Source organism: Penicillium canescens (genome assembly GCF_028828765.1).
Source record: "Penicillium canescens strain IBT 15451 chromosome Unknown utg000005l_segment0_segment0, whole genome shotgun sequence".
In the NCBI taxonomy this organism is placed as follows: Eukaryota; Fungi; Ascomycota; class Eurotiomycetes; order Eurotiales; family Aspergillaceae; genus Penicillium; species Penicillium canescens.
In genome coordinates this window covers 196490-213104 of record NW_026703967.1, presented here as the reverse complement: position 1 = coordinate 213104, position 16615 = coordinate 196490, and the positions used below count along the sequence as shown (strand labels likewise).

At 48.0% G+C, this 16615-nt stretch overlaps 7 protein-coding genes across 7 annotated transcripts; 4 read left to right on the top strand and 3 right to left on the bottom strand.

Annotated features, from left to right (window-relative positions):
* Positions 1-817: 817 nt before the first annotated feature.
* Positions 818-1786, bottom strand: N7446_007703 (uncharacterized protein; the record flags this gene model as incomplete). Its single annotated transcript, XM_058516448.1, has 1 exon — positions 818-1786. One exon carries the CDS (start codon positions 1784-1786, stop codon positions 818-820), a length of 969 nt encoding a protein of 322 aa, XP_058370094.1.
* An 841-nt stretch (positions 1787-2627) lies between these two features.
* N7446_007702 (NAD-dependent succinate-semialdehyde dehydrogenase) lies at positions 2628-4296 on the top strand (the record flags this gene model as incomplete). Its single annotated transcript, XM_058516447.1, has 4 exons — positions 2628-2642; positions 2695-2782; positions 2848-4107; positions 4172-4296. 4 exons carry the CDS (start codon positions 2628-2630, stop codon positions 4294-4296), a joined length of 1488 nt encoding a protein of 495 aa, XP_058370093.1.
* Positions 4297-4893: 597 nt separating this feature from the next.
* N7446_007701 (bZIP transcription factor) lies at positions 4894-6540 on the top strand (the record flags this gene model as incomplete). Its single annotated transcript, XM_058516446.1, has 3 exons — positions 4894-4964; positions 5021-5725; positions 6030-6540. The coding sequence occupies 3 exons, from the start codon at positions 4894-4896 to the stop codon at positions 6538-6540; spliced, it is 1287 nt and encodes a 428-aa protein (XP_058370092.1).
* Positions 6541-7350: 810 nt separating this feature from the next.
* Positions 7351-9519, bottom strand: N7446_007700 (transcription factor domain-containing protein; the record flags this gene model as incomplete). Its single annotated transcript, XM_058516445.1, has 3 exons — positions 7351-8595; positions 8652-8742; positions 8792-9519. Coding segments are annotated over 3 exons (2064 nt in total), but the record flags the coding sequence as incomplete, so codon positions are not given.
* Positions 9520-9921: 402 nt separating this feature from the next.
* N7446_007699 (aromatic alcohol reductase) lies at positions 9922-10938 on the top strand (the record flags this gene model as incomplete). The annotated part of the gene is made up of 3 exons (XM_058516444.1): positions 9922-9957; positions 10021-10434; positions 10495-10938. 3 exons carry the CDS (start codon positions 9922-9924, stop codon positions 10936-10938), a joined length of 894 nt encoding a protein of 297 aa, XP_058370090.1.
* Positions 10939-11534: 596 nt separating this feature from the next.
* N7446_007698 (uncharacterized protein) lies at positions 11535-12013 on the bottom strand (the record flags this gene model as incomplete). The annotated part of the gene is made up of 2 exons (XM_058516443.1): positions 11535-11760; positions 11847-12013. 2 exons carry the CDS (start codon positions 12011-12013, stop codon positions 11535-11537), a joined length of 393 nt encoding a protein of 130 aa, XP_058370089.1.
* Positions 12014-14299: 2286 nt separating this feature from the next.
* On the top strand, positions 14300-16062 carry N7446_007697 (MFS transporter; the record flags this gene model as incomplete). The annotated part of the gene is made up of 2 exons (XM_058516442.1): positions 14300-15439; positions 15490-16062. The coding sequence occupies 2 exons, from the start codon at positions 14300-14302 to the stop codon at positions 16060-16062; spliced, it is 1713 nt and encodes a 570-aa protein (XP_058370088.1).
* Between the last annotated feature and the right edge of the window lie 553 nt (positions 16063-16615).

Below are 16615 nucleotides of genomic sequence, written 5' to 3'. Positions count from 1 at the left end.
GCCAGCGTGTCATTACACCTGTAGGGCTTACGGAGATGGATTATCTCTTAGTAACATTGTGAGTTTTATAAAATTGCTTTAGATTGGTGGCGCCTTCATCCACTGCTTTCGTGGAAAATGGCGCTCTCTCTCTCCGGCGCACGTTGTGGCGTATCCCTTCCCTTCCACTATCGGCATCTATTTATTCCCCCGTATTCCTGAGATGAACGACACCATGGAATTGCGCAGGGCACCCAATCGAAAAGACCAACGCGCATGGAGGGACACTTTAACAAGATGTGGAGTAATTGATCGGAGAACTGACCCTCCCTGCATTTACTGCAGCTCTACATTCCCTTAAGATCCCAAACAGGTAAGGAGTACTTCATCTAGGAGTATGCAGCTGGTCTCACAATTCCTACCAGGGGTGAAAATTAGTATTCAATTGGTCACCTCCTTGTGATTTGGAATATATGTTCAGCTCTTGATCGCCATAGCGCATCGCCAGTTGGCAGCCAAGTCTCTTCTTGGTGGCCCGACACAGATAGTAGTTCTCCATGCAGCAGCTTCGACAAGTCCAAGGAAGATTCATATACGTTCCATTATCCAGAATAAGTTGAAGATAGCCCGCGGGGGGCAAACTTTTGCTGACTACTGCCCATGATGTTCAAGTTTTCAATATATATAGATCATCCAAATTGCTTTCTTTCCCTCCGCTTTCTACTCTGGGTCCCGATTACCATTTTTATCTCTGATTTCAAAAAGATGTTATAGTATTTGGTCACGATCGTGGCGATCAATGTTTGCCAAGTGTGCTCTAACTCAACCCACTTCGATATTAACAAATCCGAGCCAAGATCTTCAGCACATCGCCTGTAATTCCCATAGCGGTTACCTCCCCGCCAGCACCAGCGCCTTGAATAATAATGGGCTTTGTTCCATATCGCTTCGTATGGAAGCTGATAATATTATCGCTACCCTTAAGGAGCGCGATTGGGTGAGATCGATCAAACATCTCCATTCCAACTTTCAGTTTTTTGGTAGAAACATCGATGCTGCCAGAAAAGCGCACAACCCGATTATTCTTCTCCGCGACAGCTTTGATGGCCTCCATTCGATGATCGAACTGGGGCAATTGATCGAGGAACTCATCAGCAGCCTTGACGTTTGCCAGTTCCTGCGGAATCAAGCTTTCCACCGGGAAAGAGGAGGTAGATTCAACAGGGATGCCAACGATTCGGGCAAGAATGACCAATTTGCGCGCAACATCAAGTCCGTTCAGATCATCTCGAGGGTCTGGTTCAGTGAAGCCTAGTTCCTTCGCCTTCTTCACCTCTGCAGACCATTGAGCGCTCTTCCCCTGAAGAGGAGAAAATGAATTGAATAGATAGGACATTGTTCCACTAAAGACTCCCTCAATCCGGGTAACCTGATCCCCTGTTTGAACGAAGTCATTGAGGGTCGAGATGATGGGCATCCCAGCCCCGACAGAGGATTCATGGAATACATGAGATTTCCCCGATTTGGCTGCATCTTGGATGTTTTGCCACAGCTGGTAGCTTCCCGAAAATGGTTTCTTGTTGGGGGTTGCGATGTTTATTCCTTGACTCAAAAATAAAGGGTAGGCTTCGGCGATAACGTTGGCGGCGGTGTTGTCTATTAGGATTGTGCTGCCGGGTGCCCGTGAGAGATAGTCGGCAATGAAGGAGATTGTAGGCGGGCTCTGACCGTTAGATTCCAAGGCCTCAAGAGCGGTATCGATGTCCAAGCCTGTATAATCGGCCGTATACAAGGCCTTATCGATCATTGCTATATAGCACAGTTTCAATTCGGCCGACCGACAGTTCTTGGCCAAAAATGCCAGCTGCCGCAAAACACAACTGCCAACTCCTCCCACGCCTGTCATGAAAGAGGGCACCGTCAACAAAACCGTCGATCACTTTTACATTTAGCCTCGCTCACCTATTATGGCAACATGGACTTCTTTCCGGCCCCCGGTCATGGTGATGTTCGAATATGAATGTTACTTCAGGAAGTGTAGAATTCACGTATCAAATACTATGTGACATGCTCATATCGCTTTATTAAATACACCCGAGATATAGTCCAAAGTCACAGTGAAGACGTTGAGCATAATCATGACAACCACGTAATCGGGCAATTATGGCCTCGGAGCTCACCCGAGATCGTCCCATGGTACAATCGGATCTTTGCAGGCCATTTGCGCGAATGATGACAACTGTGTGGGTCTTTTCCTGACATGTTGGATAACCGACCGATTATTTGAGAGGTAGCTTTACATATGTTTCTCAGACAAGAGTGGATGCCATTTCTGGCGTGTTCGCCAAACGGAATTTGTCCTTCCGTTGTGGGTATGGATTTGGATTGAGGTAAGCAGGCGATTAGGTGAGAAGGACCGGCAGCCAACAGTTCGAAAAGAGCAAGCCAATAGCAGACTGTTGTAGGTAACTAGCTTTCTTCATGGGATGTGTAATCCAAAAGGTTGCACTAGTATGCGGCATGAGGGTAAATGGAATCAGCATGACATATAAATCAGCCTGATCCCTCCCTCTCTACATGAGAGGCAATTTACAACCTGATAGCTACGTCGAAACCTTTCCTCACTGTTGGTCAACGCAAGATCAATCATGGCACCCATCGAGGTTAGTTGGTCCTATCCTTGATGCTTATTATTTCAATGGCTAATTCCCAAAGTTGAACGATCCGACCTTGCTCCATGAGAGATCGCTCTTGAATGGCCAATGGGTTCAATCAAAATCTGGTCAAACGTTCGAGGTTGAAGGTAAGTACCACAAACCAGTAGCGAAGTCAATGTCTTTGTGACTGACAGGGTCATTGGATTGGTAGACCCTGGTACTCGAAAAGTCTTTGCGAATCCCACCAATAACGATGTTAACGATGTTGATGACTATGTCACAACATCTGAGGCTGCCTTCCAAAAGTACAAGCATGTCAATCCTCGAGAAAGGGCCAAGATCTTGCTCAAGTGGCACGAGCTCATCACAGCTGCTCGCGACGACATCGCTAAGATTGTGGTGTATGAGACTGGCAAACCATTGACTGAAGCCCTTGGAGAGGTCGATTATGCACTAGGCTTTGCTTGGTGGTTTGCCGGCGAAGCCGAACGGATTCGCGGCTCCATTGCACAGCCTTCTATCGGTAATAGACGCACATTCGTGATCAAACAGCCCATCGGCGTAAGCGTCGCACTCGTCCCTTGGAACTTCCCTATCGCTATGACCATCCGCAAGGTTGCTGCTGCCCTCGCAGCGGGTTGCACCATGATTCTGAAGCCATCTCCCGAGACTCCTTTGAGCGCCATGGCTCTAGCTGATCTTGCGATCCGTGCTGGGATACCACCTGGTGTCTTGAACATTATCTCGACCGATAATGTCAATACACCTTCTGTCGCAGAAGCCCTCTGCAAACATCCATTAGTTCGAAAGGTTACGTTTACTGGCAGCACAGCAGTGGGTAGCATTGTCGCGAGGAACTGCAGTGTTGGTCTGAAAAAAGTGACAATGGAGCTGGGAGGCAACTGCCCCTTTATTGTCTTCAACGATGGAGACTTGGAACAGGCACTTGCTGCCCTCATGATTCTCAAGTGGCGAACTGCTGGCCAGGCATGCACACACGCAAATCGGGTCTATGTTCAAAGTGGTATATACGACAAGTTCGCCGAATTGCTGCTTCAAGCAACGCGGAAGCTTTCCGTGGGACACGGCATGGTTTCAAATACCACCATGGGGCCTCTCACAACAGGAAGAGGGGTTGAAAAGCTCCAGAGACAGGTGCAAGATGCGATCAGCAAAGGTGGCCAGATCCTTTGTGGTGGCAAGCGACCAAACAATCTATCTCCCGAATACGAAAACGGCTATTTCTTCGAGCCAACTATTATTGCCAACATGTCGTCAGATATGTTGACAACCAAGGAGGAGACGTTTGGACCACTGTTGGGCTTATATAAGTTTGAGACTGAAGAAGAAGTTGTTCAACTGGCCAATGACACAAGTATGGGCCTTGCCTCTTACTTCTTTACCCAGGACGTGAACCGCACCTGGAGGCTACTTGAGAATCTCGAAGCAGGAATGATTGGCATGAATACCGGTAAGACACCATGCTTCGGACTCTTTACTTTGTGGGAAACAATATTGATCTCTAACCTTCTCAGGAAATTCATCATGCGCAGAGTCTCCATTTGGCGGAATCAAGCAATCTGGATATGGAAAGGAGGCAGGCAAGGATGTTGCCATCGAGGAGTATCTAATCTCCAAGACCGGTACTCTGACTGTATAATCAACGCACATGGGAAATAGCCGCGTTGAAAGAGCTAGAAGAGCAGATCTCGAGAAACGTAGCTGATTGAGAGAGAGAAACCATCTAGGTCTGGAAACTGAGAATAGTCAACTTAGAAACTGGGGCGCTGCCTGAACCCCAGGGCATCAACATGTGTGCTTTAACGTTAGTTAAGTCAATTTCGTTTTGTTTTCAGACTTGGACAGTATTCCCTACCGGAATTTTCACATACGATAAGTTCCATCAAGACAATGTGTTTGGGTTTCCGATTGGTTTCTATTCCCGTTCAAAGGCATTTCCGACGCTATTCCCGACGCTATTCCCGCTGATCGGGAATAGCGGATGAGGAGATATTCGGGCTTTTTAAACCTCATTTGTACGTCTGTGTCTAAACTTCGAAACTTACATGATTTCCTCATTCGCTGTGTACTGCACCCTACCCCAGGCTGCATACTAGCTCGTTCCCTATTCTGCAGCTGATGGCTGATGAATGCCGAGGGTGTCTGTTTCACTATCTGGGAACACCTCTCCTTACTTGAATCGGTTGTTTTCCGGGTGCAAGCAAATTAATGTCTTGCATTTTGCAATTAATTAACTATGGTCCGTCAAAAATCCCCGTCAGTCAACAAAAATGCAAATGCGACGACGAAAGAGGACCTCAACAAGAAGTATTTTCCTCAGTCAAGAATGCATTTTAGTATATAATTTATTAATGAACAATCAGGAGGCTCCGAAATCGCTTATCGCAACAAACGTTCCGTCGGAGACAGGCGGATCGCCTAAGACAGCTGCTAGATGATGTCAACGCGACTGGCAGGCCAGATGACGAGACGAATAGAGCATTACGGGAAGAAAATAGACGTCTACGCCGCAGTCTTATCGAATTGGAATCCAAGATTGCCCGACTTGTGGTTACAGTGCAGGGCTTGTCCGAAACGGTGTCAAATGCTGTCGTCGATACCTCCCGGGACGAATCCAACACTTTCGACTCCTACCAGGGCCATGCCACCTCTGCTACTGCTACCGAAGAACTTGTATCAAATTCAAGGCCCACGATAGCTCCGAAACCCCCATTCAGAAGGGAACTTCCACTAACTAAATCGACCCAACCTGCGGCACAAAATGCGGAGGACCACGAACAGGAGATACGCACTCGATCGCCGAGCATCGACTGCAATGCCGCTTTGAATATTGCGGCAAATTTCGACAGCCTAGCTCAGCAAATCCCCAGTATCTGGTCTTTTGAGTACCAAATGGGCCCCGGCCCATACGCAGATTGTTTAGCTGGAAGTGAAGATTCTAGCCTTATTCTTGGTCGCGCATGGACCGAGTCAAATTCGCCATTCTCCGACCACATCCATGTTCTTCAGAGCCTTATGAGGAGCAAATTAGACCCTACCGTTTTACTTTCCAAGTCAACCATTGATCAGTAAGAGCCTTTCAATCTACGTATACAAAGCTCAATGTCGAGGTTGATGCTGACCCTGCCACAGCTTTTACCAGGAGGTGCTTATGGTTTTAGCTCTCTTCAATAGTATGACTCGCCCAGACGTTATGCGATGGTATGCGCGAACACGATTTTACCATATTGTCAACTTAACGGCCTGGCAAGTCTGCCCTTGCACCTTAACATTTAACTCCATCCATTCACAATACCAGCCGACTGTTTTGCAAACACAACTACAAAATCAGTACCCAAGAGTCATAGATTGGATACCATTTCCCACTATCAGGGACCGACTCATCCAATTTCACGCGGCGAATCCCCGCATTGACCAAATATTCTGCGATGTTGTCAGTAGCTATGTTGTGGAGGCATGGATGTCCGACTTGATTGCAGGGGCACCAATGATCAAAGCCCACATTCGGGTTACAGACCTTGTTCAGAATATTGATCCATCGGCCTTCGACAAGGGATCAAATAAGGCAGCCAACGTCAATCTTCCTGCACCTGACGTGGCCACTCTATTTTCATCCACTGACTATTCCTTGGCTGTATTCAATCACCTTGGTATGGATCTTGGGGTGTCAAACTACAAAATTGATCCTGCTTTCTTTGCTACATACCCAGAGCTATACGACCATAGTGCGTGTATCTCCGGTGAAGGCATCTCATTACGACCAGAAGCCCAGGCTCGCTTGACGTATCCTAAGCCCCTTGACTCACAAATATTTCAAACATATCGGAATTTCATTGAATTTTCCTACGGTTGGCCGCTTCGCATGTCAGGAGTTTTTGGATGAAATCTGATTCTTGGGGCGACAAGAAATGATATATATTTTTAAAACCTCTGCTTGTTATCTCTTTGCGTAAAGTCGGCGGGCCCCGCCTGTTTGGCTTGATGGTATATTGTGAATTGTGTGATATGATGAGCCGAAAGGACCCCGTTCAGCCCTCATGCTCCATGGGCGGATGTTACTCTCGCAGTTTCTTCCAGCATTACGCGAGCACATGGCCTGACGTCTCGCAGTAGTTATACTTTGTGGTACTCTCCTGCGCTGTATTGATTGGCGGTCCTGGGACTTCCTACGGAGGTGTGGGAAACTATCTCCTACAGACTGTCTGTTCGGCATTGGACAGTCATTTCCCGATCGTGGTCGGCTTGGCCGGGTCGTTGCCGACCACAATCAGGATGTATTCTGGTCCAATCTGGATTAACAAGATCGCAATGTGAGTCTTATCGCCAATTAATCTGGGCGCGATGGCATTCGGTCGATGTACGAGACACTTGAATTTCCGTCCACTTGTAGGGCAGGACCCATTATTACGTTGCCAAAAGACACCTGAAATCGAGCCGCTCGTGCAAAGGTTACTCTTTTTGTTGTAGATAATCAAGGAAGAGCTCCAAAATTTCCCCCGAACTGTGTCGAGGTCACCCTTGGCTGTCACACTTTTGGTCCGATATCACAAGCGCCCCAAAAGTGAACCTCAAGGAATGTCTGAATAGACAATTTTATTATCCCGGTAGCCAAAATTCCTTGAGAGTACACTTCAAATAGTTTATTGAGCCCATGCAAGGCTATCCATGGTAGTCAACGATGTACCATCGACACTCAGAACCATGATATAGCCCCTTCCTGCTCCGAGTCAAGGACTTCAAAATACCTCTCAAAGAGTGTCGTGCTCCACTGACAGGCTGTACCGGAGCTAGGAATATCCGAAGTCTCTTCAGATATTTGTGTATTGTGGTGTCCATGCATCTGAGCGAAACGTTGTTCAGGCTCCATCGACGACTCTGGTCGTCCGACTAGTGGAGAGACACGTATTTCTGATGAAATAATAGGACCGGATACTCCAGGCTGAGTGGCGGTTGATGTAATCGATTCGTGACTTCCCATCGCCATCGATTCACAATCTTCAAGCTGGTCTGTTCCATCTGATGATATGCCGAACAAGCTAGGGTTGACTAGAGCCATCTCCCTTGCGACTAAAGTCTGAGCATGGAATTCTTTTATACGAGTCCAGCGTGAACATCCGCGAGAGTCACTCCTCCCGTTCCAATATTGATAAATATCTTCAGCAGCCGCAAATGCCGCGTCCGCCATGTGCCCCAACGGAGAAAGAGATAAGCTGATAAATAGATACGTCAAGACATCCCATTCAATGTAGCTCTGAAACAGCCAACGCCAGAGACCGCCCCGTTCATGGAGACGCATTGCCTTAGATCGATCAAGAATCTCCACGCAATTTTGACGAAAGCTATCCTGAATGAGCACTTGTTGGCTTTCTCTATTTCGAGGCTTGCTCATAGTGAGCCTAAGCTTGGCAAGGATCAAACGACTGGACTCGGCAGTGACAAAATCTAGAGGAATAGATGTGTCGCAATGCGAAAGGTATTCTCGCTCCATCCGCTCTTCAAACCGATCAATCGCTTCGCACTTTTCTGAGGTCGACATGGTCGGGTATGAATTCTTTCCGGTAAATTGATCGGAGAAAGATACCAGTCGCGTAAAATAGCTGACTTCAAGCCTAACCAGACTGAACAACATCTCACTCTTTGCGGGATGGTTTTCGGGGATGTAACTCATATCAGGGTTAAGATCTGCATCGCTAACGTTTGATGGAAATTTGTTGTGGAACTGTGACTCCAAGATGTGCGGCTCGGACCTGTCATCTTCTGCCATTCGGACATCAAGGATGAAGATCTGCCACCAAAGGCGACGTCGCATTTCGGCTTCGAATGGTGCGATATTGGGGTTTGAATTCTCATCGTTCAGTCCATTTTCAAACGCTATTGTAATGGCAACCCTGGTCAGACTCTTGATGTCTGGTCCTTGTGCATCAAACCTGCCGCAAACCTGCATAAGACCATTAGTTATGAACTCTCTAGCTAGATAGGAAATCAGAATCCTACAGTATAGAGGGTAAATGCTTGTAGGACGGTTATGTCTGTTGATTTCTGGTAGTCTGCCTGGGTAAGAGCCGTCTCGATTGACTTTCGATACCTTGCTCGGTCAGCTGAGCGTCACTTTCTGCTTCACGGGTTGGGTTTACCTTTGTAGTGAAGTTGGTCTGTCACAGCCGAGCGCTTTCTTGCATTCTTCGGTAGTTAGGGCCACCACAGCCGTGTAATAAATTGCAAACAACAAGCAGTGAATTGGCGAGCTGTCGGATATTACCTCTTGGAGGAACTCAATAATTTGACGTTGAACACATGGTGCGTGAATTATTTTGAGAACTGGGTGCACTCTCTCTAAGTACGTCTGCCAAAGAAAGAATGTTGTAGTTGATGAGGGGTGAAGAGATTGCGAAGTATGCACAGCATACCCTCGACATGCGAAGTCTCGGTGTCTGCCCTGATATGGTCTTGCTGGACTCGCCTGAAGCTCGCGCACATCGCTTGTGGCCGGATGGTTGGACTTATTACTACTTAGATATGGTGGCTGTGGCCGTGTAGTCTGAACGACCTGCCAGATTTGCGACAAACTTTCCTCGCATGAAATCAATGTCCGCTCGATAGTCTCCACGCGAGTACCCAGCTCTTGGTCGGGTAGATCTTGACTGTCATTTCTGGATACACCTTTTCTCGGTGGATACGCGCACCTAACCTTGACCTTAACACAGTATGAGCAAGGAAGGGCTTTATCGCATTTGATCTTTCGGCGTCGGCACTCAAGGCAAGATTTACCAGTAGATGAAAGACGGGTCACGTCAGGTTGTATTTTCCTCTGCATATTGCAGTTGTCCTCGCAATAGAGACGACGAAAGACCTTCGCACCGGGCTGGTAGAATCGGTTGTTTAGAAATAAATCCCGCATTTCTAAGCATACCGTCAGGATTACCTTCGGAGAGCTTACACGACAGTGGAGCCCAAAAGAACAGCGGTCAACACGATTGGTGCAGTTGGGCTGTTATTCCCGACACATTCAGTCTCCGATTGGCTATGGCGGGAAAACGGTCAAATGTCCGCTTTACTAATCGCATCACATCAAGGATCCACCGTAAGTAGGTGTCGGTATTATCCATTTGAAATCGCATCCTTGGAAGGCGAGTATGATGATTCGAGTTGAATATATAAATATGCCTTTCTACTCGGTCCTATCTAGGTGGAACATCCATCAGAAACCTTGAAGCTAGAGGAATCAAACCATCAGACAAAACCGACTATCCAGCGAACATTTACAATGGCTACTATCTTGAAGAAAGTTGCAATTATCGGGGTAAGGAAGCCTTTAGGCTACATCTACTAGTTTCATATTCGGCGTAAGTTAACAATTCTCCAGGCCAGCGGCAATATTGGCAAGATCATTCTTGACAGTCTGGTTGTCTCAAACAAATTTACCATAACTGTGATCTCCCGCAAGGAGAGTGAGGTAGTCTTCCCTCAAGGCGTCACAGTTCTCAAGACCGACTTCTCAGTCAGTGGTCTGGAGGCTGCCTTTCAGGGACAAGATGCCGTGATCTCGGCAGTGGGAGCTACTGCTTTCAATGAACAGAAGGCACTAGTGGATGCGGCAATCGCCGCTGGGGTCCAGCGTTTCATCCCCTCGGAGTTCTCAGCCAACAGCCAGAGTGAGGCTGTACTGCAGTTGCTGCCACTATTTGGGCAGAAGAATGACGTGATCAAGTACCTGAAAAGTAAGGAATCTTCGGGCTTGTCCTGGACTGGCATTGCCACATCGGGATTGTTCGACTGGGTAAGTGATCTACTATGCCATGGAGTTTGCGTCCTGTTCTAATTAGTATGTCATCTCCAGGGCCTTCGCAATGGCTTCTTGGAATTCGACATTCCCAATCGCACAGCTACGATCTGGGATGGCGGGGACAAAAGCTTCACTCTGACCAACGAAAAGCAGCTGGGCCAGTCGGTGGTATCGGTCCTCGAAAATCCATGGGAGACTAGCAACCAGTACCTCTATGTCGCTTCTGTGGAGACAACCCAGAGAGAAATTGTCACGGCTCTGGAGAAGGTGACTGGGGCTAAATGGACTATCAAAGATACCACCACGGATGAGCAGGTTAGTGCCGCTGTCAAGAAGCTCACGGCCGGCGATTTCAGCGGCGCTTTCGCACTGGTCCGGGCCACGTGTTTTGGTAACACGCCCGGCCTCCATGCAAACTATGTCCAGGAGGAGAAGCTTGCAAATGGAATGCTGGGGCTGGAGATGGAAAGCGTCATGGATACTATCAAGCGGCTGTAACATAAGCTCATGGCCCTAGATACGGTCATCAATAGACATGATCCACCGAATGAGAACAATTCAGAAAGGGAAGTCCCCAGAAAAGCCCTGTGGCAAGGAATGTAAGCAATGTAAGAGGCAATCAAATAACGAAATATCTTTCGCTGCCCAAAAAGAAGTGATGGGTCAGCGCGTGGCAGACGATTGGCCGCGATGCGACATTGCGCTTGCCACAGTCATTTCGTCTGCAACAACGCTGTCAAGTAGTAAGTAAAGCTACTATGTCCTTTCTGGATGTTTAAAATTTGGGCGCGGCATTTCACTGCAGGGTAATCGGTGAATCAATTGAGTTTCAACGGTTCTTTGTCCACTTGGCGGGCACTGGATGAAGTCTTGACTCACAAGATCTCCGTGGTCCCACTCGCGATTGAATACCTTATCAGTTGCTTATTTGAGAAAGGTATCTTGACTTGCAAAAGGCTGACATTTCCTAGGACTCCCTCATATCGCAAGAAGCGTGATATGGTATGTCTTTGACCCTCCCCAATGTAACGTTCCTCAGATGTGCTCGGTGCCACTAGCTCTGTCGGCCAGCGCTTTATCCTGCTGCTGTCTGATCACCTCTTCCTGGAGCTCCACGCTGTTGGTGCCTCAAAGCGTTCCCATGGCAAGAAGTACAAGGATGCTGTCCGGTGGCGGCATTGCTCATGTCGGAGACGCTCAGCAACATCGTCCTGCGCGAGTGCAGTGCCGAGCAGTTCAAGGACTGTGACCTTGTCTTCTCTTGATTGAACAGCGACATCGCCGGCGAGACCGGTAGGGTCCCATGATATCATGTATTTTCTGCGTCATACTGATTATCTATGGTGACCGCATTTAGCAAGAAAGATATTCCAATCTGTTCCAACGCTAGGAACCACTGCAAGGACCCCATTGCGCCGTTGGTCGTTCCCACTGCCAACTTCCAACTTTGGATTTCATCCCTCACCAGCGCAAGCACTTCGGCCTGAAGAATGACTTCCTGGTGCGCAACTGGGATTGGGCCGTCTTTCGCGTTGGAATTCCTTTTGCTGCCCTCCAGGCCAACTTCGGCCATGTCGTGGAGGTGGACATATTCAGCGAGCAGGATACTTCAGTGCTGGCTACCCCGGTGTTCCAGATTGGACATTGTCGACAACGTTATTCCCTACATCAGCAGTGAGGAGGATAGGCTTGAGAACGAGGCCCACAAGATTCTCGGTAGCCTGACCGCGGAGGCCACCCAGCCTTCGACGAACAGACCGGCCAGAGCGTTCTCTAGAGCGGATTCGAGGGCCACCCTTGTCGACACACAAGTTGTTCAGCTGATCAAGCTTTGAGTCATCATAAAATGCCGACCCATGATCTGTCAATTTGGATGCTCAACTAACTCAGAGCTATTCAACATGCTTCTGCGGGTGTCATCAGCTGGCCACTATGAATATGCGCCGAATTCTTTGGGGCGTGCCCCTTCTCGGCTACACAGAGTTCGGTATTCTTCCTGCCTAGAGCTACTTGGAGATTTACATCATATTGGCCGCGATTCGCTTGTTACTGAGTCCTGCCACGGTTTCCTCTCCCAGTCTCAATGACTGCATGCCGGATCCCTCCACATGGGCCACAAGGGCATACCAACTAGCATCCCGCTGCCCCAGTTGAAATGCAGTCTTCCAGACTGCGAGAGCGGTTTTGAACGTCGAAAGCCCCTCGATCGTCATCTGGCAAGTCATTCGGGAGAAACACCCCATGTCTACTGGGCTCCTGGGTATCAGCGCATTTTCTCGCGTTGCCACAACCTCAGCGCCCATTATACAACGCACGAACACCTTGGAGGGCGCAATGATTTAATCTATAATCGTTACTTCTGTGGGCAGCTGACGCCTCAAGAGTGGCGGTCACGACCTCTCATATAGCCGACATATCCCAAAGCTCTGATATGTTATTTTACAATAGCAAAGCATCATAGTTCTCTCTCAGGGCAATGAGAAGGACCTCTGGTACCGGAAATATGACGCTTTATGAAAAGAAATGAAAAGAGACTGGGTAGAGTAAGAAAATGGTGTTTTAGATCCCGCGATGTCCATAGTAAATGCGGTACGGTTGATCTTAAAGTAAGCCTACAGCGAATCCGAATGGATATCTGGGGTCGTGCGCGACCACGACTCGCGCAGATAAAGCAGAATTGATCCAGATCCTAGACCAACAACTCAAAACGACCGAACCAGCTTGGTCTTCCAGGTCTACGGCCGGCGCCGACAGTAAAATGAAGGTACTGGCGGCCAACGATCTCGGTGGTGACACTGCATGTCGTGCCTCGGTGTTTAAACGTGCGGTTGTTGAGTCAACGCTGGACTGTTGACAAATCAGATTGAAAATATTCAAACTCTCCATTCGGATTGCCCTTTGCTTGGCACGATTGAGCGACCAATTTAAGCTCAGGTGGGGCTGTCAGTCGGCTGCATTAGCGTTCCGATCAATCCCGTTCCATGGTTGGCTACTGGGAAGAGTTCAGGCCAGGCAGGTGCTCAAATGGCCCAATCACAGGACATAGAAAACCCGCGCCCCGGTTGGTGTGGACCGGCTGTCAGTAGGAGGCATTAGCCTGAACTCTATTCTGTCCTGTAGGATCGGCATTTCGCCGCCGAGCCATGAAAGATTCTCGAGGAAGCCTGGATCGATCTGTCCATTCCTTACTACAAAGCTTCAACATGTTTTACGCAAGAAGTTTCCTCGTGTGCAGGCGATTTGGCTTGTATGAGATGATGTGCATGATAGTCCTTGTAATCAGAAAACCACACCATTCTACTAACTATATATCTCAGTATTCAGCCTAGCTATGCAATGTAGACCAGAAACTAAGCAGCCGAATGTGTAGATCGAAAGCCAAAATCTAGGAGAGGGAAGCAAATTCTGGTTCAGATCTAAAAGTCATGCCGCGTGGGTTTTGGTCAGGTACGGAGATACCCCAATCAGGGGGCGCGTTAATGCCTAATGGGCACGTAGGCTGCCTTTTATGATATCATTACCAACCCAGAATATTGAGGGTTGGGAGACGTCCAGATTTCAGACGGACGGACTGAAGCACTTAAATCCGAGAGTAACTTAACCCCTGATTGGTACCATAGTGAACAGTTTTAAAAGTAAGGAAATCATTTTTCAGGGCTAATTAGAGGTTCCATGCAGAAATTTTCTCTCTTTCCCTTCAACTGTACGGAATACTGTCCTGTTAATTCCGATAGTCGACTATAAAGGCACAGCTACTTACTCGCCGCTGTACCTGACATCTCATTTGTTCTTTCTATTGATACATGCATCCAAACGGACCTTTGAGAAGCAAGAACTACCCGCAGACAATTCCTTCTTGATGCTTAGCCTGATTCGTGAAGCCCCAGTAGGGCAACTGATTCGCTGGCTTAGCCGGAATCGACTGTTTCAATACCCTGAAGAAAAGATCGACTTCGCTCTTCCTCCTGCATACAAGCAGGCGTTCTCCAAATACAGCAAGTCTGAATCACAGTCATTGGATATCAACGTCCCGCCATCTTGCAATGAATGTGGCCAAAGCAACTCGCCATCTTGTCCGTCCGGATATCAGGGGGAACCCTCAAGTCGCCAGGAATGGGACGCGAAGAAAATTCACAAAGATATTGTTCCCAAGGAAACAGCAGACGGCATGATTGTTGTTGACTGGTACACGATCGACGACCCATCCAACCCTCAAGCTTGGACTCAAACCAAGAAGACTTTTGTTTCCTTCATTATCTTCATTTATACCTTCATTGTCTATACCGGCTCGGCGATCTACACATACTCGGAACAGGAGATTACAGAGCTTTTCGGGGTTTCTATCACTGCCGCCTCCCTTGGACTGTCCTTGTATGTCCTTGGGTACGGTGTCGGTCCTCTTATCTTCTCGCCACTATCTGAAATACCCTCGATCGGCCGATCGCCTGTATATTGTGTGACGATGTTCCTTTTCGTGATAATTTCCATTCCTCTTCCAATGGTGGAAAACTTTGCTGGACTTCTCGTCCTTCGCTTCCTGCAAGGTTTCTTCGGCAGCCCCTGTCTAGCCACCGGAGGTGCTACAATGCAAGACATATACTCGGCTACGTATCTTCCATTCGCCCTCAGTGTATGGGTGACAGCAGCGTACTGTGGTCCTGCACTTGGTCCGCTGCTATCTGGATTTGCGGTGGATAAGATTGGTTGGCGATGGTCCTTATGGGAGATATTATGGGGCGCCGCACCGGTCTTTGCAGTGATGTTTCTCTTCCTCCCGGAGACATCAACACCTACTCTGTTACGTCGCCGAGCACGGCATCTTCGGTCACTGGTGGGATCACATCGCCTGATGTCCCAATCTGAAATTGATCAAAAAGAGCTTAAGCCCCTTGCTGTGGCGATAGAGGCGGTTATCAAACCGCTCGAGATCTCTATTAAGGACCCAGCTATTCTCTTCGTACAGCTGTACACAGCTATTGTTTATGGGATCTATTACTCGGTACGTTTTCCTGTTTTTAAATCGCACCACGCTTATTAATAATTTGAAAGTTTTTTGAAGTGTTTCCTCTGGTGTATATTCCCATGTACGGTTTCACCCAGGGCACCATTGGGCTCGTTTTCCTCTGCATCTTCGTCGCCTGTTTACTGGGTATTCTGGCATACTTTGCCTACCTCCGGTTCTATCTTATGCCGAGGCTGGAACGTGGCCCAGCTAAACCCCAAGAGAGTCGTCTCGTTCCTGCTCTGGTCGGTTCTTTTGGACCAACAGCGGGACTGTTTCTCTTTGGTTGGACTGCAAACCCACGTATCCATTGGATTGTGCCCACGATCGGAATTACGATATACAGCGGATCTGCATTTGTTGTCTTGCAGTCTGTGTTTGTCTATGTTCCAATGTCATACCCGAAGTATGCAGCGTCACTATTCGCGGCCAACGACTTTTTCCGCTCAGCAATGGCCTGTGGCTCTATTTTGTATGCGCAGCCGATGTTCATCAACTTGGGTATCGCCCGTGGAATAAGCCTATTGGCTGGGCTTAGCACCCTTGGAATTCTTGGAATATTCTTCCTTTATAGATATGGTTCTATGTTACGGGAAAAGTCGAAATTTGCAGAATCTTGACACGGTGGTTGTTAGGACAGAGCTCGGCTAGAAGGTCCAGGTACAGTGCTTTTGAAAAGAATGACTGAACTTAAATGGCGTTGGGGGCAAGGATCATAAGGTTAGACAAAGATTAGACTTGATTGTTAGAGACAAAACTGAGGCCAAGCATAGTAGAAGTCTCGGGTGATTTGACCCTACTGGTTCCAAAATTTCATGCGCATACCCCGGCTTCTTGGGGGTGCTTTCCCATAAAAGAATATTCACTAGCTCTGCACGTACTCGGAAGGTATTGTTCACATCAAATACGGCCGTTGGGTATTCTGTTTGGTAGACTAGTTGGCAGAGCTACGCAAGGTTACACTGCCGCCTGGTTATCTATTCTTAATAGACGCTATTCAATACAACTACTATGCTAATCATTGTGTTCAAAAGTGGTTCCAGGTACCTTTGTAGAACCAAAAAGCCAAACACTGCTGGCTACCTAGTCGAATCAACCAGCTCCGAGGCTTGGGAGACATTTCCTTTTTCAAGCAGTTTATGGGAACGGAAAGGTTCTGTTACTATGACTGTT